Source organism: Sus scrofa, chromosome 16 (genome assembly GCF_000003025.6).
Source record: "Sus scrofa isolate TJ Tabasco breed Duroc chromosome 16, Sscrofa11.1, whole genome shotgun sequence".
Lineage (NCBI taxonomy): Eukaryota > Metazoa > Chordata > Mammalia > Artiodactyla > Suidae > Sus > Sus scrofa.
In genome coordinates this window covers 34,658,527-34,680,993 of record NC_010458.4, presented here as the reverse complement: position 1 = coordinate 34,680,993, position 22,467 = coordinate 34,658,527, and the positions used below count along the sequence as shown (strand labels likewise).

The 22,467-nt window shown below is 36.3% G+C and overlaps 2 protein-coding genes across 6 annotated transcripts in view; both read left to right on the top strand.

Annotated features, from left to right (window-relative positions):
* The window catches only part of PLPP1 (phospholipid phosphatase 1), a 137,158-nt gene that overhangs the window by 60,531 nt on the left and 54,160 nt on the right, over positions 1–22,467 (top strand). For 2 of the 5 annotated variants that reach the window (XM_003483822.4, XM_013984779.2), the window contains exon 2: positions 14,640–14,794. The exons of 1 other annotated variant lie outside the window; for it this stretch is intronic. In XM_003483822.4, coding sequence (XP_003483870.1) covers positions 14,640–14,794 — 155 coding nt within the window. Of the gene's footprint in view, positions 1–3,709; positions 3,762–14,639; positions 14,795–22,467 lie in introns of all 5 variants that reach the window. 2 more of the 5 variants (XM_013984777.2, XM_013984778.2) reach the window with 2 other exon arrangements.
* Positions 1–22,467, top strand: part of SLC38A9 (solute carrier family 38 member 9) — a 219,253-nt gene that overhangs the window by 177,834 nt on the left and 18,952 nt on the right. Inside the window, exon 15 of the transcript XR_002339779.1 lies at positions 14,640–14,794. The gene's annotated coding sequence lies outside the window, so the exon portion shown is untranslated. The remainder of the gene's footprint in view (positions 1–14,639; positions 14,795–22,467) is intronic.

Sequence of the window (22,467 nt, the reverse complement as noted above, 5' to 3'; positions counted from 1 at the left end):
GTAGCCTTTTGGGCCTGGTCTCTTCACTTAGCATAATGCATTTCTAATTAGGTGACCATTAATGATGTCAGTGTTACTGTATAATTTTGCTGTAGGGTTTTTTTTTTTCCTTTGGCCTATTTCAAATTGTGCTTGTATCATCCCCAAGTCCAGTTTCATGTAAACAGAATATTTTTTGTCCAAGAAATGATTACTAGTTATAGCTTCAAAAAGCAAAGAAGCCCTAAATAGATTCCTGATAAGTGCCCAGGAGAAAGTAAAATAAAACAGCAATAGCAACAACAACAAAAACCTAGCTATGTTTCCATACACCCTATTATGTCAGCCAGCTCCTTGCTTTCTGAATGTAGAAATCCACATGAAAAGTTTGCTCCTGATTGTGACCTTTGCCAGCTTGAAAAAGAAACGGAGCAGCTGTTACCATGGGAGGGTGGAAGGAATTAATGTTGTTCCTGGCCAGTTGGCACTGTCTGCCTTTCTGGGGCAGTAACAACAGGTGACCAACTTCTGCTTTTTATATTTGTTAGTGTATAAATAAATAGGCTAACTTGTTTTTTGTGCAGAAATCTCAGGGTCCATGTTAAAATAACCTGCCCATATAGTTGTCCTGGATTTTTTAAAAAAGCTATTTAAATACATACACACATTTATTTTAAGTGTCTTAATGAACTGAGAGACTCCGGGGTTGAGAATATTATAGGTAATTATTGACAGAAAACCACGAAAAGTAAAAGCCTTCTTTGGTAAATGTCATTTATATCTAAACTGCACTTTCTCCCTTTTGTTCCAACTTAAATACAAAACAAAAAAACCAACAAGATAACTAAGTACTTTTTATAGTAAAACCATGTTGGCCACAGAGAGGTGGTGACTACAAGCCAGTGACCAGAATGTAGGTGTTCCTAAAAGCCAAGGGTGCACGGTTTTTTGAACTCTTGCCCCTGGATACTTCGAGTGCCATCTCTGTGAATCACACCCAAATATACAGTGCTCCCAACCACTGACTCCTGTGTGGCCTTCGGCTTTTCACCTTCTCCCCCTCTACCTTGCACAAACTCGTCTTCTTGAGGGACAGCTTTCAGCAGATTCTTTCTTGCTCAAGAGCCAGTGTTGATTTTTTGTTTCTTATTGAAGCATATCCAAATTATTTACCTGGAATTGACAATCTTTATACTGTAATTTTGCTTTGCCCATTCATTTTTCTCTTATTCTTCATTTCCTTCTACCCTACTGAAGTTGGATCATCCTCTTGTTTTTGTTTTTGTTTAAATTGTCTGGCAACAGACTAAGCTCAGTTATCAGTCTTTAAATAAATCATTTCTAATTGCCATTGTAGTTGTTTTGAATTTTTTTTCTGTTCTGTTAAAACCTCCAGTTACCTCCTCTCCTTATTTTTTTTAGCAGATGGTACCATTTTCCACTTAATTTAGAAGGCTTTAGAGTCAGATAAGTGCATGTTTGAATCCTTGCTGCATCACTTACTATCAAGGCAAATGGGCAGTATACCTCTGAGTTCTCCTTTCCCCTACGTCCAACCTTCCTGTGGACCTTCCCAAGATCCCACAAGTCAAATGTTGAAGCAGAACTCAGCTCCTCTAGCACTAGCTGGCATCTGTTCTGAGTGGCCAGTGATGGTGCAGTACTAGTCATTAAATGTTTTTAATTTCATCCTTATTATGTATATGACTTTAATTAAGTTGCTTGTTCTCTTTGAGTCATTCTCTCATCTTTAAAATGGGGAAATAATACCAAGGTGACTCTATTCATTCATCAGATATTTGTTGAGGGCCTGCCTTGTTTTAAGTACTGACTTAGGTGCTTGGGATATATCAGAGAACAAAACAAAATATTTGTGCCTTCTTGTATTCTAGTATTGTGAGGATGAAATGAAAATTATTGTTAAATGTTCAGTATGGTGTCAGACACATGGAGGTGCTTACACTGTTTGGCCCCCTTTCTTCCCTTTTGCCACTCATTCTCAAGTCTTCCTCTCCCACCACTTGCATTTCACCACATCAACTCACTATCGTATCTTTTGCACTATAGAAAAGACCAAAAATTTCATTACTGTTCTTCTGCTCTATTTGTCCTTCAAGATATAGACCAAGTTCTCTTCTTCCCTTTTATCAGAAGGTATTTAAAAGTTCTTTATCCACCTGCTCTTTTTCCCTAATTCTTTTCATTCTTTCTGTTTTCACTCAAGAGTATGGCAGTTCTGTACTTTGCAGTCTATCAGGGTTCATCAGTGACCTCTTGTCTGTTCTTTTCCACTCAGCTTTTTTGTAAGTAGTATTTGTTATTAAGACTCCCTGAACGCAGAGGGCTCATGGCCTCATTGACCTGGGTTTGAATTCTAATTTTGCAATCTAAGTTGCCTTGGGCAGTTTGCTTCATCTTCAGAATAGTGTAATAATATATCCATTTTGAAGATATTGAAGGATACCTAGCATACTGTCAGGATATATGGTGGGAGTTAAGGAAAAACTGATAATGACATTTTTGAAAAGAGCCCCCCTCATTTTCCCTGACGCTGTTTTTTCTTATTCTTCATTCTACTTACCTGGTGTTTCATTCCTTATTAGTTGGCTGTATTGACTTTCTGTTCTCTTTCTAAGATTATGGCTTTTGTCACTTTCCCTTTGTGATCTTAATAAAATCTCACGGCTTCAGCTATCCCCTTTATAGTTGAAATTTCAGATATTCATCTTTATTCTGAATTTTCTCTTGAGTGCCAGATACGAATGTCTAGCTGTGTGTTAGACATGAAACATTTGTTAGATGATCGGGAAAGAGTGCCTGCATTTGATCTGTGAAGGAAACACACTATCTGACCTGGCAAACTCACTAGTTTCACTTCTTAAGTTGGTAAATTTTGAATGACTTTCTTTTCTTTGGGACAGCTAATGATCCTTTATAAAAAAGAAGAAGGAAGCTCCTTCTGCTCAGAAATAGCACAACTCCCGTCAATTAGGAAGATTTTTTCTTGCGATTTTGCAAAGAATTTGCAACACCTGTTTCCAAAGAAAGCAAGAAAAATATTGCATGTTTTTCTCCCCAAAATGCATTTTGTTCAAACTGAACTGGAGACCAAATAAAGAACATTCTTTAAATTTGGAATGAATAGAACTTTCTAAAAACTGCTCAGGTAACAAAGTAGTAAAGAGCCAAAAAAATTTTATTTACTTTTAACCTTGGACTGCTAAAAGGAGAAAATGAAAGGGTTTGTAGAAGCAAATTTCACAAAAGTAACTGTAGCCTTACTTGTCAGACCCAAATATACATGTAGAGAAATGAACAAACATGGTTAAATTTGCATATGCTGGACTTTTTATTTTGGAAGGGAGGCTATTTCTTACATATAGGTTTTATCCATTATGTTTTTGGTAAAACATTAGCTGCTAGAAGCAGTTCCTTCACTGTTTATTTTTCTCGTAAGTTTCGCTATTTAATTTTCTTGTGGGTTTTGCTGAGGTTTCTTATTTCTCTTCCATAGTTTGCAGCAGAGTGTACGTACACATTAGAATGGCTTGATCAACCCAAGTGTAGTAGATGAAGATGTACTCTAGGTTACACAAAACAGTACTTCCTTCACCTCAGTCTAACCAACAGAAGAAAATCAGCTGTTTGTCTATAAATAGACCAGCCTGCTAAGAATCATGGACTGAAAAGGGACCTAAGAGATAATGTCATTCTTCTTTCTCATTTGTAGATAAGGAAACTGAGACCCTGGTGGTTAGTCTCTTTTCGTAAAAGGAGAGATGGTATGTACTGGTTATCTGCCCTAGCACATACGCAAGAGCTGTGTACTCTTGGGTGAGTTGCTTAACATCTGTGAGTTTCTGGTAAAATTTAGCTCAGAGATATTGTCAGTGCTGTTTAAAAAATTTTTAAATTTACTGTATTTCTGTTTTTCTTTTGTTTTCTTAAACTTTAGCAAGATTGATTATTTCATCAACCTATAAAAACTCATTTGACTTTATTGATCTGATTTTTCCTTCATTTTCTATTTCATTAATTTCTGTCCTATTTACCTTTCACTTTCTTGAGCCTTTAAAAAATAAAGCTATCATGTTGAATGTTTGTTTCAGTAATTTCTCATGTATGAATTTAAGGCTCTACATTTTCATGTGTAGCATTTTAACTTCATACTTTAAATTTTGATTTGTCATTATTTTTCGTTCGTATCAATCTATTGTGATTTACATTTTGACTTCTTTATGACTTAGTGATTTTTAAGTTTTCAAATATGCAGATTTTGGTAGATTCTCTTTCTTTCCCTGTGATAGAATTGCTGGGGAGAGAATATAGGCAAATACCTGGCAAGTAGTAGATATTCAACATATTTTTACTTTTTTTTAAGAAATAAGCTTTGAGTTTTGAAATTAGAACAGGAAACATAACATTGCAATAATCATAAGTAATACTAAAAGTGACCTCAGTTCTGTAACATAGCAAAAAGGGGTGATGGGAGAAGGGGAGGAGGAAGGAGCACTAAGGAAAGATACTGGAATATCGAGTTGCATTAATTCTGGCTTCTCTGAGGTCATATTCTCCTGATCACTTAGGAGAATGTGAGCTATAGGATATTATTTTTATGGTATTTCTTATATCTTTATAATAGAAGTGTCCATAGATGACCATTTTTGGGTGATTGTGTGTGTAGGTGGTCAAGCTATATGGCAAAAGTTCATATGTTTTTGAGGAGAGTGTCCATGGTTTCATTAGAATCCTCAAGGGTTCTGTGAACCCCAAGAAGTTAAGAACTGCTCCTTTAGAGATTTCACCATGTCAGATAACTTGAGAAGCCTACCAGGGAAGAATTCTGTTTTTTCCTGTTCTTTAACAGTGATGACTATTACCCTCTTGAAGAGACTGCGTGTTCTTCATTTAATTCTTTAGGTTAGAAGCAGATGACCAGGCAGTGTACTAGGAATAGAATAAAGCTTTTTCTGAAGTGAAACTTAAAACTACATAGTATTTTATTAGCATAAATATTGTGCTACTTTGAATTAATTACAAAAACTTAAATGCTTTTGATTAGTGTTATTTTTGTATAGCTAAGCTGAGTGTTCTTAGCCTCCACTGAGGGTAGGAACAATTCTGGGACTAAAGAGGAAGCAGTTAGTAGCTGCTGTGAAGATGGAGTTCCGTATAGGTAAGCTTTGGGCAGCTAGATCCAAGAAGACACTCTGCTGGGTTAGAGCATAAGGGACTTATTCCAGGACAGAATGTGAAGATCTGAGGTTGTTGAGGAAAGTAGGAGACTATCCTAGTTATACTTGATTGGCCCTCTTGCTTCCCCTTCTAGGAAGGCTAGTTGCTTGGAGAGAGAAGTCAGCTTGGGATTCTAAAATATGAGGGATGCCAAAGGGATATTTCTTTAAAGGAAGCAATTGGTGTGGGAGAATTTTATTCTGAGCACTGGCTCACAAAATCAGTGTTTACTCAGATATATCCTAACTATTTCCTCTTAAGTTAGGGAATCAAAGTTAGTTTTGCTACGTATTAAGTGTTACTAAAATTTAATGGCTCCAAACCTTAGGGTTTTTTTGTCTTTTTTTGTTTTTTTCTTTTTTAGCTGCACCCATGGCATCTGGAAGTTTCCAGGCCAGGGATTAAATCCAAGCCACAGCTGCCACCTTTACCACATCTGTGGCGGTGCTGGTTAAGACCCATTGGGCAGGGTTAGGAATTGAACCTGCACTGCCTCACAGGTAGCATCAGGTCTTTAACCTTCTGTGCCACAATGGAAACATCAACCTTAGTTTGTTTTTAACACCTTAGATCTGTGTTATCTATTATGAAAGCCTCTAGCTGTATGTAGCTACTTAAGATGAAATTAATTAAAGTAAAATAAAAACTTTAGTCCTTCATTCTCACCAGCCACGTAACAAATATTCATTGGCTGTGTTTGGCTAGTGGCTACTGTGTTGGACAGCACATTGTACTGGATACTTTTGTCATCACAGAAAATTTTATTGGGCACTGACAAATGAAATTGTTCATTTTCTTTCCTCTCTCCTCCATCAGACTAATGGTTTTATATTAATATGCAATCAATTTTGAGGTTTTTTTAAACCAGAAACTTGACTCAGTAGAATAATATTGCTTTGCTTATTACTTAATTAAAAAAAGACAGATGGTGCCACCCTTTTAGAATGATCTGCCCAAGTGCCATTATTTTATAAGATTTTTCGAGAAGGAGTGACTAAGGAGTTTCCATCGTGGCTCAGTGGGTTAAGAACCCAACTAGTATTCGTGAGAATGTGGGTTCCACCCCTTGCCTCACTCAGTGGATTAAGGATCTGGCATTGCTGCAAGCTGTGTTGTATGATGCAGATGCAGCTGGAATTTGGCATGGCTGTGACTGTGGCATAGGCTGGCTGCTGTAGCTCAGGTTTGACCCTTAGCCTGGGAACTTCCACGTGCTGCAGGCGTGGCCCTAAACAGAAAAATAAATAAATAAACAAATAAAAAGAAGTGGTGACTAAAGCAGGTATATTCATTATGGCATGAATTTGATTGTTTTTACTAAACTAATGACCCACTAGATTATTTCTGTTGCTTATAAGATAAGCATGTTCTGCAAGGACCTAATTTTTTGTGTATCTGTGTGTGTTTTGGGGGCTCTACCCACGGCATATGGAGGTTCCCAGTCTAGGGGTCAAATTGAAGCTGTAGCCTCTGGTCTACCCCAGAGCTACCGCAATGTCAGATCCGAGTCACGTCTTCGACCTACACCATAGCTCATGGCGACACCAGATCCTTAACCCACTGAGCAAGGCTAGGGATTGAACCTGCATCCTCGTGGATGCTAGTCAGATTCATTTCCGCTGATCCATGACGGGAACTCCTGGAAGGGCCTAAATTTTTAAGATAAAAATCTTCCACCATAGAAACTTGTATTGTACACTTTTTAGGAGTTATTAGACTTATAGTTATTATGATTTATCTACTTTATATGCAGTAGATCATCATAGCTCTCAAAAGTTGCAAGAGGGGAAAACCCCCCAAAGGTAATTATTTCACTGTAGGCCTACTTGTCTATCAATGAAGCATTAAAGCTAAAGGAATAATTTCTGTTATTTTGTTACTATTGTTTTGGTTTTTTTGTTTTGGACAGGCCTTTTTCTTTGCCCTGGTTTCAGACAATCTCTTTACCTTAGCTAGGACTTTTTTTCAGTTTTATTGCATGTATAATGTAATTTCAGGAAACCAAAAAGTCAGAATTAATGATCGTGATTTTTTGTTTTTTAAAATTTTCAAACATGGAAGTATATACAGTAGAAAATGAGTTTTCTATCTGATTTGTACCATCTGGAGATAACTACTTAAAAGTTGGTTATATATTCTTCTAGGCTTTCTAATATATACTTAGTCAGAAATGCAAGTAATTTGTTTTATATACATGAAATTATACTAAATATTGTTTTTACCAGATTATTTTGCCTACTAAATATATACATATACATGTACTTCCGTGTATATGATCCATACTCATACTATTTATTATTTAGTTTAAATTTTATTAATTAGGTCTAAATTTTTCCAGGTTTTATGGTAGGACGTCTAAAATATAAATGTATTTTGTATGAAGATAATATGTAGTTGTAGTGTATGGGCAGCTGCTTTAGTATGATAGTGACCTATAATATGTGCTTAATATGTGTTAGTTTCTATTCTTCTTGGACATGTATGAGAAAGGCCCTGGAAGATGATTAACTGTTGTTGTTGTTGTTTTTGTTCACTATAAAGCAAACCTTTCTCTTAATTGTATTTGCATTTTGTGATTTTGTGATTCAGGTTTATAAATTACTACAAGATTAGCGGGGTCACTTTAAGCTGGGCTCCCCCAATTATTTTAGGTGCTTCTGGTAAGAGTAGATATTTACTAGTGAATAAGAGACCACATTATGATTTATCCTTTTTACTGAGCATGCACAGTATAGTATGTACTGTAAAGTTGTACAGTATGTGAAACATTTTGCATGGGACTCTGGAACAAAATCCTTTGCTAACTTTGAATGGATGCTGAGATTGGGAATTTAATACTTCTGTTATGGAGTAGGATATGTAACTGTGTGCTTTGTGATAAGATTTTATTTCTGATTGTTTCTAGAAGTTGTAAAGAAGAGATTAGGAAACAACGGCTTTAGAGCTGATTGTTAATTATTTGTAAAGTCCTATGTTGAAGTCTTATTGCTTTGTGCTCTTCATTTGGGAATTGGAGCCTTCTGCTTTCTTGCCAGGCATTTGTGGACTTCCATTTTTGATAAATCAATAAAGAATATTGAATTGGGGCCCCAGCTTCTTTTTTCATTGAATAAGGGGTGCTGCCAAGAGAAGTACTTCTGTACTAGGCATGTCCGAAGCTTTGCTTGGAGGTAATGCTGAACTGTACAAAAATTGCCTTCAAGATTCCAGGAGTTTGTGAATCATAAATTTCTTTTAGCAATTAACATGGATTTATCAGTCTTTTTTATCTTTGTTAGCATTTTCTGTTCCCAGCAGAAAAGCTTGAGAAATAAATTGTTAGAATACAGAATTGGAAGTTCTTCCCTAGCATGTTTTTGGACTGAAGATTGTCAACCAGTTTTACCTGTTTGTTTGTTTGTTGTTTTTTTCTAACTTTATTTATTTAAACTTGAGTCTTGTGGAGAGAAAGCTGACTTAAAAACTTTTCAGGACCTAAGTTTTGGTTATACAAGATTATTATTTATTTGCCTTAGAGGCTTTTGCTCTCTTGTTTATTCATTGGTTCCTTTATTCATTTGGCAAATATTCCTTGAAGTGCTTACTGTAAAGCACGATTGTGGAGGGGAAGACTGTCAGACAGTAATATACTTAGGGTAAAGGAAAAATGGAAAATGCATTCTGCAGAGTCCAAAGGTATGTGCCGTGTGTGTGTGTGTTTAAGAGAGAGACACATCCGTATATACATATACTGAGACACGCTTCATAGTCCTATAGGAAAAATCTAAACATTTTTATTTATTTATTTTTATTTAAAAATTTTTTTTGTCTTTTTAGGGCTGCACCAGTGGCATATGGAGGTTCCCAGGCTAGGGGTCAAATCGGAGCTGTAGCTGCTAGCCTACACCACAGCCACAACAACACAGGATCTGAGCCTTGTCTGTGACCTACATCACAGCTCACGGCAATGCTGGATCCTTTAACCCACTAAGTGACGCCAGGGATCGAACCTGCATCCTCATGGATGCTAGTCAGATTTGTTTATGCCGAGCCAAGAGGGGAACTCCCCTCCTAAACATTTTTAGAACTGTCTCCTCTTCCGATTCCTACTGTTCATTCTTTATTTCAGGCCATCAACATCTCTCATATACACTAGCATTTCTTGCCTCTGTACTCAACCTCTGTTCTAACTTCACATTGCTTTTTCTTTTATACAGTTCTTCTCAAGAGTCTTTTCCACCTCCACTAAAGCACAAATTGGGTTGTGTGTATTCTGTTACCTGCAGAATAAAGTCCAAACTTCTTAATGTATAGTCTCAATATAGATTCTGTAAATAATTCCTTTATTAAACTCTGCTGAGTTATCTACTTTTTGTTACTTTCTATTCCATGCTGAGACCCTGACTGGTCTTACCTTCTGCTTCTTGGTTCTGGAGAACTTCTCTTTCCCTGTGTGGACCTGCTTTCATCATTGTCCACCCTGCCCTCAATATGAGGAGGCTCACTTTGCCCTTTGGCTTCTAGATGGGTTTGAGCAATGGGAAGCGCTGGCAGGAGGAGAGTGGGGTTGCTCTGTTTATTCTCTTGGCTTCTTCCTGCCAAATCTTGTCATGTTGGCTCTCTCATTCCTTTATCTGTCTTCCTCCCTGTAGCTTAGAAGAGATGCACTAAGAGCAGATATAACATAGTTAAGAAATGTGTTTATTAGCAAGGTTAAACTTTTAAAAAGTGACTTCCTATAATTATGATTGGGGTCAAAAAATACTTTCTGTATCCCTTATATATTAAGGAAAGAATATACCTGTCTGTGAAAGGCTTTATTTTGAGAAAAATCTTTCTGTAACATTAACTTGGACACAAAACTCTCTATTAGTACTTTCAAAAATTACCTTGAGGGAGTTCCCATCATGGCTCAGTGGTTAACGAATCCGACTAGGAACCATGAGGTTGCAGTTTCGATCCCTGGCCTCGCTCAGTGGGTTAAGGATCCAGCGTTGCCGGGAGCTGTGGTGTAGGTTGCAGACACAGCTTGGATCCCGTGTTGCTGTGGCTCTGGTGTAGGCCAGCAGCTACAGCTCTGATTCGACCCCTAGCCTGGGAACCTCCATATGCCATGGGAGTGGCCCTGGAAAAGGCAAAAAGACAAACAAAAAAAATTACCTTGAAAATGTTTTCTATAGTAGATAGAGAATATTTCATTGCTTTTTAGAGTGGAGGTGTCTGTTTACTCTAGGGGGATGGCTATGCCTCTGTATGTGTGTATGTCTGTGTGTCTTTGTCAGCTTGGGCTACCATAACAAAACACAATAGACTAGATGGTTTAAACAACAGAAATTTATTTTTTTAGAGTTCTGGAGGCTGAGATTTGAGATTAGAGTGCCAACATGTAGGTTCTGTTGAGGGCTTTCTTCCTGGCTTGCAGACAGCTACCTTCTTGCTGTATACTCATACAGCCTTTCCTTGGATGCGTGCATGGGCAGAGACTCTCTCTCCCTTCTTATAAGGCTGCAAATGTTATTGTATTAGGACTGTACCTTTATGACCTCATTTGGTCTAATTACCTCCTGAAAGTCCTGTCTCCAAGTTTAGTAAAATTGGGGGTTAGAACTTGAAAATAAGAATTGGGGGGTACAATTCAGTCCATTGGAGTATGTGTGTGTGTAAATCAGATGAGCAGTAGAGGAAATCATTGTGCTATTTAACTTGAAAGAGATTCATGCTGAGACAATAACAACTCAATATTGAAGCTCATTTTGAAATTTCTTCATAGAGATACTGTTGTTTTCGTGGAGGTGCTATTAACATACTCTCTCATGGAATATATTTGACACTCTTTTCCTCAGACCTCATTGTCTTTACTCTGTGTTCACTCTCCTTGATGTCTTAGCATTGATGTCCTATATTTACGTAGGTATAGACTTGATTGACTTTTGCATGGCATTATTTTACTTCTCTACTATTCATTCTTGTGTTTAAAGAATGGCCAATGTGTTCTGCTCAATGAGACAGATACGGCCCCTGCCCTCTAGAGCATGTAATCATCCTTTCTTCCTCTCTCTCCTGCAGTCTCTTTTCATGATTTCACTGTGGATATTAATCCTTTCCTGATTGTTTTATCACTGTTAGTTTTGACTTGAGGCTTTCTCTGAGAACTGTTTCATTGTTCTGGCTCTAATGCCAACAATTTGCATTTCTCGCTTTACTTGTGATCTTTATCCTGAATTACAATCCCTTAGCCATTCAGTGAATTTTTATTGAAAGTCAGCTGTGTGCCTGGTCCAAAGGATACAAAAAGGATATAGTCTTTGATTTCAGGTTTCTGACAGAATGCAAAAAGCAGTTTAAAACACAGTGTGATGGGAGTTCCTGTCATGGTGTAGCAGGAATGAATCTGACTAGTATCCATGAGGACATAGGTTCCATCCCTGGCCTCACCCAGTGGGTTAAAGATGCGGCATTGCTGTGAGCCGTGGTGTAGGTTGCAGAGGCGTCTCAGATCCTGTGTTGCTGTGGATGTGGTGTAGGCCGGCAGCTATAGCTCTGATTTGACCCCTAGTCTGGGAACTTCTATATGCTGCGGGTGCGGCTTTAAAAAGCAACAAAATAAAACCAAACCAAACCAAAAAACAAAACAAAACAAAACCCAAAAACACAGTGTGATGGATGTGTGTCCAGGATGCCATGGGATGGAGAGTGCATGCCTTGGACTTGAAGTGGACATGAGAAGATAGGTATCCCCAACAGAGAGCTGAACATATATATAGGTACCTAGGTTTTGAAAACACAGTATGTTCAGGTTCAGTGTGATGGAGCTTTGAGAGCTTTGTGGGGAATGGTGAAAGAAGGTTCCAAATCACCTCAAAGGCAGTATTTTAAATACTAATTTTCATCCATCATAAACCAGCTCCCTGTCCCAATTTCACATTTTAATCAATGGGATCATCATTCTCCCTACTCCTAAAACCCGGAATGTCATCTTCAGGTCTGCTGCAACAGTTGGAGCAGTTGTCAAAATGAGTCGTTTCTGTTTTCAGAACACTCTTTCATTCCTCTCTTTCTACTTTCACTGTCAATACATTGCTTATCACTTAATTACTAGACTATTGCAAAACAGTATTAAATGCTCTCTTTTCTAGTTTTTTAAAAAGTTAATTTACAAAACCCCTGATTTTATTCTGTTACTAACCCTGAGCAAGAGAGGACAGCAATATTTTGTTTCTTACAGGACAAATCTTTTCTTAGGCTAGTATTTTAAAAACATGATTCTTTTTGTTAAACAAAAATCTCAAGTTCTTTTCCTCCCATTAAAAACCACATAATTGCAGAATTAAGAGAAATCAGCAGAAAAGAAAAATTTGTTTCATTGAGTTTTTATTACAGGCATAACGTGTACTAAACAAGCTTTTGAAAGGACAAATCCCCCTCATCCAGATCACCTTGTTACAGTTCTGTTACTTTAGCCAATACTTACCTCCATGGGGGTCATATATTGACTCTAAGAACAAGATAGCCTGTGTTGTAATCCTGTTCTACTACTTACTAGTTCCAGCAAGGTTCTGTATTTCTCTAAGCCTCATAATAATTTTATGGGGAAAGAAAAGTTGCAAGTGATAGTACCTACTTCACAGGGTTGAGGTATGATTGAGTTACTCTGTGTAGCCTAAAGCCTGGCATGTGTGAGCATGCAGTACATGTCGGCTGTAAATTGTTGTGTATCTTGGAAAACTCCTTCCTCATTCTCTCTGTGCACTTGTTGATATGACCTCTTGCTACCCTTGCATCCCTCTACCACTAATTGCTATCCTTGAGCACCTCCTTATTGCCTGTGATTTACCTGCTGTTTTAAGTTCAACTCAGTTGCCTTTTTTTAATAGTCTTTTCTAACTTCTGCAGTTACGTTGACCTCTGAATTCCTATAGGACCTTTTATACCATTTTGGAAATTTATTATATTTTCTCTCTTTTATTGTTATTCCTCTCTAAATTTACATATAGTAAAATTTACTTTTTTCATTGTATGGTTCTATGAATTGAGAAGTATGTAGAGTTGTAGAATTACCATCACAGTTAAGATATAGAGCAATTTCATCACCCCTCAGAAATCTATTTTGGTATTACTTTTTTCTTCTTGGCCATGCCTATGGCATGTAGAAGTTGCTAGGCCAGGGATTGAATCCACATGACAGCAGTGGCCCAATCCACAGCAGTGACAATGCAGATCTTTAACCTGCTAGCCCACCAGGAAACTCCTATCTTGGTATTACTTTTTTTTTTTCTTTCTTTTTTTTTAGGGCTGCACCCATGGCATATGAGGTTCCCAGGCTAGGGGTCGAATTGAAGCTATAGCCACTGGCCTGCACCTCAGCCACAGCAATGCAGGATCCGAGCTGCATCTGTGACCTACACTCCAGCTCACAACAATGCCAAATCCTTAACCCACTAAGTGAGGCCAGGGATTGAATCCTCAATCTCATGGTTCCTAGTTGAGTTCATTTCTGCTGTGCCATGACGGGAACTCCCTTGCTATTACTTTTAAAACTATTTCCTGAGTATGCAGTCTGTTTCTACATGTACAATTTATGCTCTTGAAGCAAGTGTCTGTTTTACATTAATTGTCTCCTCCATGTGTGACATAGCCTAATATCAAATATATAGTAATTAGATGCTTGAATATTTGAATTGTATAAAACAAAGCCTAAAAGTATGGTGAATTTGAACATATTAAGATGCTACTAATTTATTTAACTTCTCTTTGGTCTTTCATTTTATTTGGGTAAAAAATTTCAAAGGAGCATTTTTCTTGTATAACTTGTTAAAGTGATTTTGTAGCCCTTCCAGGCTAATAAAAAACGTTTTTAATTTGTCTTTGGAAAACAAAGGGCTTGTTTCTGTTTTTGTTATCAGATATACTTACGGTTTCTGATTTTTAAGCCTATTAATTTAAATTTTAATATGAAACAAAATTTTATATATTCCCCCCTCCTTCACTACCTTTGGCAATAATGATGTCTTATTGATTATTAAATGTATTTACTGAGTTTTGACCTTTTTTGGAGTTTCGACTTAAAAAAAAACATATTTAGTATATTGAGTGGTTCAATTAAAATGTACTAGTTACAAAATATAAAATACAAACCTTCCCGTTTTCTCAACTTTATTTTTTCATTGGCCAATTATGCTCTTTTCCTGGGGGTTTCTTTTATAGATTGTCTCTGAAATCAGAGGTCAACGCAAGTAAGAGAATTTAAACTTGGTGAAGGTGGGGCTGATATGGACAAGCTGATGCTGCATGGTTTCCTCTGTCTTTACTCTTGGATATTATGGAGTAGTGATCCTTTTCAGAAAGGGCAAATATGGTTAAAATGTGCATCCCATTCAGTAGGCTTTACTTCCTAATGAAGTGAATTGAATTTAACCATGTGTGTCTTTTTTTCCCTTCCCTAACAGCTTCCATGCCTATGGCTGTTCTAAATTTGGGCCAAATATATCCATTTCAGAGAGGCTTTTTCTGTAAAGACAACAGCATCCAGTACCCGTACCATGACAGTACCGTCACATCCACTGTCCTCAGCACAGTGGGGCTTGGTTTACCCATTTCCTCTGTAAGTAAATTAATAAGTAGGTAGTGATGGGTTTGTCATGCTGAAGGTTGTGTGAAGTGATCAAATTGGGGTGGGGATGAATCCATAGTACTGTCTTCACCAATATTGATGTGGTGAATGATTGCTTGAAGGATATACCTACTGTTTCAATCTAAGGCAGTGTTTCTCCAATTAAAGGGAGCTATTACACAAAACAACTTGATGTCATCATAAGGAATTATGGGATAATTACTTTAGAATCCAGAGTTCATTTAACTCAAATTGATCAACACGTTTTCGTATACAAATGAAAAAACTGAAGCCCAGACACTTGCTTAAGCCCCGTATGCTGTTTTATGGCAGAGCTGAAACTAAGATTATGCTTGTTTTATCTTATTACATTGAGGCCATAAAAAAGGAGATTTATTTATCAAATTTGAGAAAACAGCTTGTCAGAAAGAATATGTGAAAGAAAACCCTCAGAATTCATCAAAAGTATATCACTGTTTTTTAAGTTGTACTGTCCTTTAGAAAGTTCATCAGTTTGTAGGTTAATATTGGGCTTCATTACTTTAGATAATTGGAAGCTTTCCTTCTAGGTCAAGTTTCATGAACTAGCTTGAGATTGACACTTGAGATATTGGGCTTTCTTTCTTTTTCCTTGGCTCTGATTCCTGCACCTTGCCCTGTGTCTCTCTGTGAGTTGGAAGTAGACAAGAGGAGTGGAGTGAAGATTTACCTCCTTGAGTATCTTGGAGTCCAGCAGATCATGCCACATTCCTCTTTTGACCACTTATCTCTTGTCAGCTTCCTCACAAAGTTGACTTAAATTTTTTTGTCTTAGCAAACTCTGCAGCCTTATTTCTGCAGTTAGGACACAGTCTTGACTTTTCTTTCCCTATTTTGATGCCTAATTGGCTAAGAATAATAACCTAATTCTTTGGTTTTTTAGTTCATATCTGAGTTCGTTTTGCCTTTTTGGCGGGCAGATTTTTTTTTTTTTTTAATCTTTCGGTGATGATCTTTAGCACTGTATTCTGAAGGTGTAGGGGACTTGGATTTTGTCACATTCCAAGATATATATTAAGTATTTCCACATATAGTCTGTACATTTTAATTTGATTATAGGTGTTAAAGGGGAGGAAAATACTGCCTTAAACTAATTCCTTAAATTTTTTAAATTAGTTTAAGGAAATATTTACTTTTTTCCTAAGAAGTTAATTGCGCCATAACTCGTAACCTCTATTTTAGTCACCAGGCTTATGAAACAGTGTGCAGGAAAGCAAATAGTACTGCCACTTAGATTATAATAGACAATGGTACTATGCTTGCATGAAGTACAAGGTACTGTTGTAGCCATCATTTGAGCAGCTGTTGCTTAAGTGGAGAAGAGTCTTTGTCACTTTAATGATGAACTTCATCCTAAGTGTGTATTGTATATTAAGTTACTAGCTTATGATAGAAGAATGTCTATGTAAACATATCTTAATATGCAAAAAACCTTTACTCTTAAGTTCTTTAAAAATATGTGTTATTTGGAGTTCCCGTCATGGCCTAGCAGATTATGAACCTGACTAGTATCCATGAGGAGACAGGTTCCATCCCTGGCCTTGCTCAGTGGGTAAAGAATCTCGTGTTGCTGTGAGCTGTGATGTAGGTCTGCAGACGCAGATCAGATCCTGTGTTGCTGTGGCTGTGGCGAAGGGCAGCAGCTGTAGCTCTGATTCAACCCCTAGCCTGGGAACTTCCATATGCTGCAGGTGCAGCCCTAAAAAAGCAAAAACAAAACAAAACAAAAGTGTTATCTGAAATACTATTATTCTTCTTTGTTTGAAGTGTTTGTTAAATTCCTCTTACTTTAGGATGTGAATTATGCTCATTTTTTGATTAGGGATTTTAGCGGAGTCATTCTTGATGATGATGTGAAAAACATAGAAATATCAATAGCCTTTTAACCCAAAATCTAGAATAATGTGCTTTGGCTTATCCTTTCCAACTGTTGTGGCGTGTATGAACATAAAAAAAGTGCTTGGCTTTTGTATATTATTTCAGTACAAGTATTTTTATAGCATTGATTAGTCCTCAGACTTTTGCTATGAGTATTATTACTGTGCTATATTAAGTAGATAATATTCAGTTTTTTTTATTTAAAATTTTTTTTAAAATTTTTTATTTTTTTATTACTCAAATGAATATTCAGTTTTATACAACTTGGAAGAAATATTTTCCTCTATTTTTGGTACTCTAATTGTTTTTAAATTAATTTTTCAAAATTACCTTTACTGTATTAATGCCTGAGGAAAAGGGCAATACAGATAATTTTTTAGTGGGGTGGATTGATGCATCTGTTAAGCTTGAAATTCGACAATATTTGGAAGATGAGGGAGATCATATATGATGGATATACGGATTTTTTTTCTAGTTCTTTATTTGGGGAACATAATTTGAAAAAAATCATATTTCTTTTTTTTTGTTGTTGGCTTTTTGCCTTTTCTAGGGCCGCTCCCGCGGCATATGGAGGTTCCCAGGCTAGGGGTTGAATCGGAGCTGTAGCCGCCGGCCTACGCCAGAGCTACAGCAACGTGGGGTCCAAGCCGTGTCTGCAACCTACACCACAGCTCATGGCAACGCCGGCTCCTTAACCCACTGAGCAATGCCAGGGATTGAACCCGCAACCTCACGGTTGCTAGTCGGATTTGTTAACCACTGCGCCACGACGGGAACTCCCAAAAATCGTATTTCTTTAGGTGACTAAACTTATTCCAAAGAGGATAGGTGACTATTCCAAAGAGGGTATAATGGAGGCCTGATTTTTATTATTATTAGTGATAGTGTTTTTTTTTTTTTTTACTTTATTATGCATTTTCTTTTTTTTTTTTACTCAGTGATTTTTATTATTTTTGAATAGCTACTTAGATGGTAATAAAAATTTGCCAAGAAGAAGAATGGATGGGTTAGTAATATGATTATTTTTTTAGGTTGTCAAGTAATATATATGTTATATGTAGCAAAAATGGCCATAAATGCCCTGCACTGTAGGAAGACATGCTATTTATTGGGTTTTATGGCATGGCAAGTCTCTTGCCACCTTTTTCTTCTGTTTTTTTTTTTTTGTCTTTTGTCTTTTTAGGGCCGCACCCAAGGCATATGGAGGTTCCCAGGCTAGGGGTCTAATCGGAGCTATTGCTGCCAGGCTACACCACAGCCATAGCAACGCCAGATCCAGGCCACATCTGCGAGCTACACCACAGCTCACAGCAACACCAGATCCTTAACCCACTGAGAGAGACCAGGGATTGAACCTACAACCTCATGTTTCGTAGTTTCCACTGTGCCAAGACGGGAACTCTTTTTTTTTTTTTTTTTCCTGTCTTTTGTCCCTTTTTCTATAATAGTCCAGAAAGTTGGTATCAAAATGGCTTATTGCCCACACTTCAATGTTTTGACTCCTTTATTCCCATGTTGACGTAAATGTTGTGCTGCCTTTTCTCAGTTTCCCCTCAATAGGCACAAGGCGATAAACTTTATTACTAGGGTAGGGATGGTCTGTTTTGCTCCATTGTATCCTTAGTGCTAAGCACATTGCTTGGTATGCAATAGGTATTTAATAATTTTAGATAGAAAAATTTAATATGAAATGGAATACGACTGTCACTTATGTTCAGTAATAATTACTACCATGATAATTCTGCTTAACTCTTTGGAAGTATGTTGTATTTTGATAAATTTTAATAAATTGGATGACCTAAAGGAGAGAAAAGTTATATGAATATTGAGTTCTATAAATAAATACTGCCAATAATGAAAAAATGAAGCTCTGTTGGTTTCACTAAATGTTATTGCTTTTTAAGGAATTCATTGGGAAAAGTATCTGCTCATAAAAATCTTTTTTTTTTTTTTTGGCTGTGCCTGTGGCATGCAAAAGTTCCTGGGCCAGGGATCAACCCTGTGCCACATCAGCCACCTTAGCTGCCGCAGTGACAATTCCAGATCCCTAACCCGCTGTGCCACAGGAGAACTCTGATAAAATCTTCTTTTAAAAAATAATTTCAGGGCATATTATGGAGTGCCTTGGCTAATAAGGTAAAGTAGTCAAGAGTGTTGTTTCACATGCTGAGTATAGCTCTATTAAATTAGTAGACATTGTCGTCTATCTTTTCTTCCATATGTATCTTGAGAAATCTGCAGGATTTGAAGGGTTTAGACTGTTAGTCCTGGGTGGGAGTTCTGATTTTTGAGAAGCCCTAAATCCTTCTACTAGGTGAGCTTCATCAGTGAATTATATATAAGAAGAAAATTGAAATTAAAATGCTTATTTTGCTTACCACCAGGAATTAAATTCTCTTACCATCTAAACTTAATCCAGAGTTACATCCCTACCCCTGTCACTTTTTCAAGCAAAAGTGGAATACTTTTTTAATTTGTTAAAAATTGAACTGGCAAAATGGCAAATCAAAAATATTTTTGATGGCTGTAATGAGGTTAACATGCAGTTATATTAAAATAGATGAAAAAGGTCAAATTTATCTTTTTTAAATTAATTCCTTTTTGTAAAATAGACCAAATCGTTTTTTTTTTAAGGGGCCACACCTGTGGCATACGTTAAGTTCCCAGGCTAGGAATCGAGTCAGAGCTACCTACAACTGCTGGCCTACACCACAGCCACGGCAATGCAGCATCCAAGCCACATCTGTGACCTACACTGCAGCTCACAGCAACAGCAGATCCTTAACCCACTGAGGGAGGCCAGGAATTGAAGACACATCCTCACGGATACTAATCAGGTTCATAACCCGCTGAGCCACAGCAGGAACTCCTGACCAAATTGTTTTTCTTTTTTTAAATAAATGTTTCATTTCTGAATATATGAAAATACTGGCATGGTACTGTCTCTGTTTTCTGTTGTGAACCAAAGAGTTTGAAGGCAGAGTTGTATCTCAGAATGACGTATTTTGGGAATGTCATCTGTCATTAACAGATAAAAGTGAAATAAGGCATTTGTATTAATATTTTATAAATTTATTTTCCTCTTTCATAAATACTGTTTTGAAAACTCTAGCTGGGGATATTATATACTCTTCCTTTTTAGGTCCTAAGAAATTGGTTCAGCTAATTTCCTTGAAAATTTTTGTAATTTAAAGTAAATTTGTAGCTTGGATTTGACAGTGGTTTTATAGATAATGCAAAAGCATGGTCCATGAAATAAATAAGTTGTACTTTATTAAAATTAAAACCTTCTACTCTGTGTAAAGCCACACATAAGGGGGAAATATTTATAAAACATATGTCTGATAAAGGACTTATGTGCAAAATGTACAAAGAACTCTTAAAACTCAATGATAAAACAAACAACGCAGTCAAAAATTGGGGAAAAGATCTGAACGGACACCTCACTGCAGAGGATATACAGATGGCAAATAAGCATATGAAAAGATGTCCTGTATCATAATTTCATTAGGGAGTTATAAATTTAAATAATGGTGAGATAACATTACACATCTATTAGAATAGCTATAATTTAAAACACAGACAACACCAGTTATGAGGATGTGGAGCAACAGAAGTTCTTAGTCACTGCTGGTTGGAATGTAAAATAATAAAGCCACTTTGGAAGAGAGTTTGGTGTTTTTCTTACCATAGGACCTAGCAGTTGAGCTCCTAGGTATTTGTTCAATTGAATTGAAAACTTATTTCTATATAAAAACCAGCTCATGATGTTTATAGCAGCTTTATTCATAATTGCCAAAACCTGGAAGCAGCTGAGATGTCCTTCAGTAGGTGAATGGATATACTCTTATACATCCATACAACACGATTCAATGCTAAAAAGAAATCAGCTGTCAAGCCATAGAAAGACATAGGAGAATCTTAAATGCATATTGCTAAATGAAAGAAGTCAATCTGAAGAGGCTACATACCATATGATTCCACCTACATGACATTCTGGAAGAGGCAAAACTATGGAGACAGTAAAATGATCAGTGGTTGTTAGGTGTTGGTGGGAGGACAGAAGAGGAATGAGTGGAACACAGAGGATTTTTAGGGTAGTGAAACTATTCTGTATGATATTTTAATGGTAGGTGCATGACATATTTTTGTCAAAACCTAGAGAACTATACAATACAGAGAATGAACCTAATGTAAAACTAGGGAGTTTAGTTAATAATAATTTAGTTTTCATCAGTTACAACAAATATACCATACCAATGAAAAATGTGTATAATAGAGGAAATTAAGAGTGGTGGTGTGGAGAGGGAATGTATCTTTTACTTGATGCTCAGTTTTTTATAAACCTAAAATTACTTGGAGAAATAAAATGTATTAATCTATAATTTTTTGAGAGGAAAAACATTTGCTCATAAAGTCTGGTGAAATGTCAGTGCTCTTTGTCTAAATAATATTAGTAATAATTTCTACAAATGATTATCCTCATAGTAAATAATTTATACACTCATTTCCAGGAATAGGATTACTTGATACAATATAAAAAAAGTAAAATTTCAGGGCTTTGCTTCATACAATTTACCTATTAGTATACTGATTTTATAAGAGTATTTGTGTGGACTTGAGATCACTGGTTATTGCCAAAGGAGTGCAAAACTGGTTGACATTTTAACAAATTATTTTTAACTTATATTGAAGACCTAGGTTTAGAAAATGTGGTAGTACTTAAAAATTTAGTGCAAGTTTTCAGTTTCTATAATAAAAAAAACAGGGAACTGAAATCTTGTCACTTATAGTCCTATAATTAAGAATATATATATATGTGGGATATATTTAGTTCATTTTATGTAAAGGACCATTACCACTTCAAGTTTTATTATGGTGTAGACCTATAATACATTAATTTTTTTTGGATCTCTGAAGAATAATAAGTTGAATTTAGAAACGTCTTTTAATAGTGGAGATTTTTATCTAAATACAGGTTCATGATCCATTATCCAGAACTCTTGGAACCAGAACTTTGTGAATTTTTGAAAAATTATATGATTCATACACCTTTGTAATGCCCTCAGTAGGGTCTAAGATAGTACCTTGTAATCTAAGACATTAATATTTATATAGTGAAATATGACTAGTCAAAATAAGTGGGGTAAATAAAAGCTAAGATCATTCTTTGTTTTGTTCAGGTTAAGTTTTGCCATTAGGTAAGTTCAGGTTAGGTTTTGGTGCCAAAGGTCATGAAACAACTAGATTTTGAGGCCTTTGGGTCTTAGAATAAGGTGTTATGGGCCTTTTAATGAGAGTTGATTTAAATTTATTTAATTTCTTAGTTATATTATGTGGCTACTTGAAACAGATATTTGAAAATCCTAAGTTCAGTCTTTGTTAAGAAGCAGGACTTCTGGTTAAAAGTGTAAGCTTAGAACTGTTTATGTGAAACTAATTCATTTGTGATTGGAGTGCAGGATCGGTGATATAATCCATAAAAAATAAACATATCCAATGAAATACAGTGATTTTCAGTACTACCTTATTCAGTAATTGTGACGTAAGAGCAAGAAAGTGTCTTGTAAGAACATTTTGATGTTTCCCTGTAGCTCCAAATAGTTTATATTGCATATCTGGCTTTCTGAAAAATCGCTTAAAATTCAGTTGTAGCCAAATTACTGTGGACTCCATCTTTACATAAGAATTTTAAAAAGTCTTCCACTATTTTTGTCAATTATCTTTGAGCTTCATATTAGGATGAG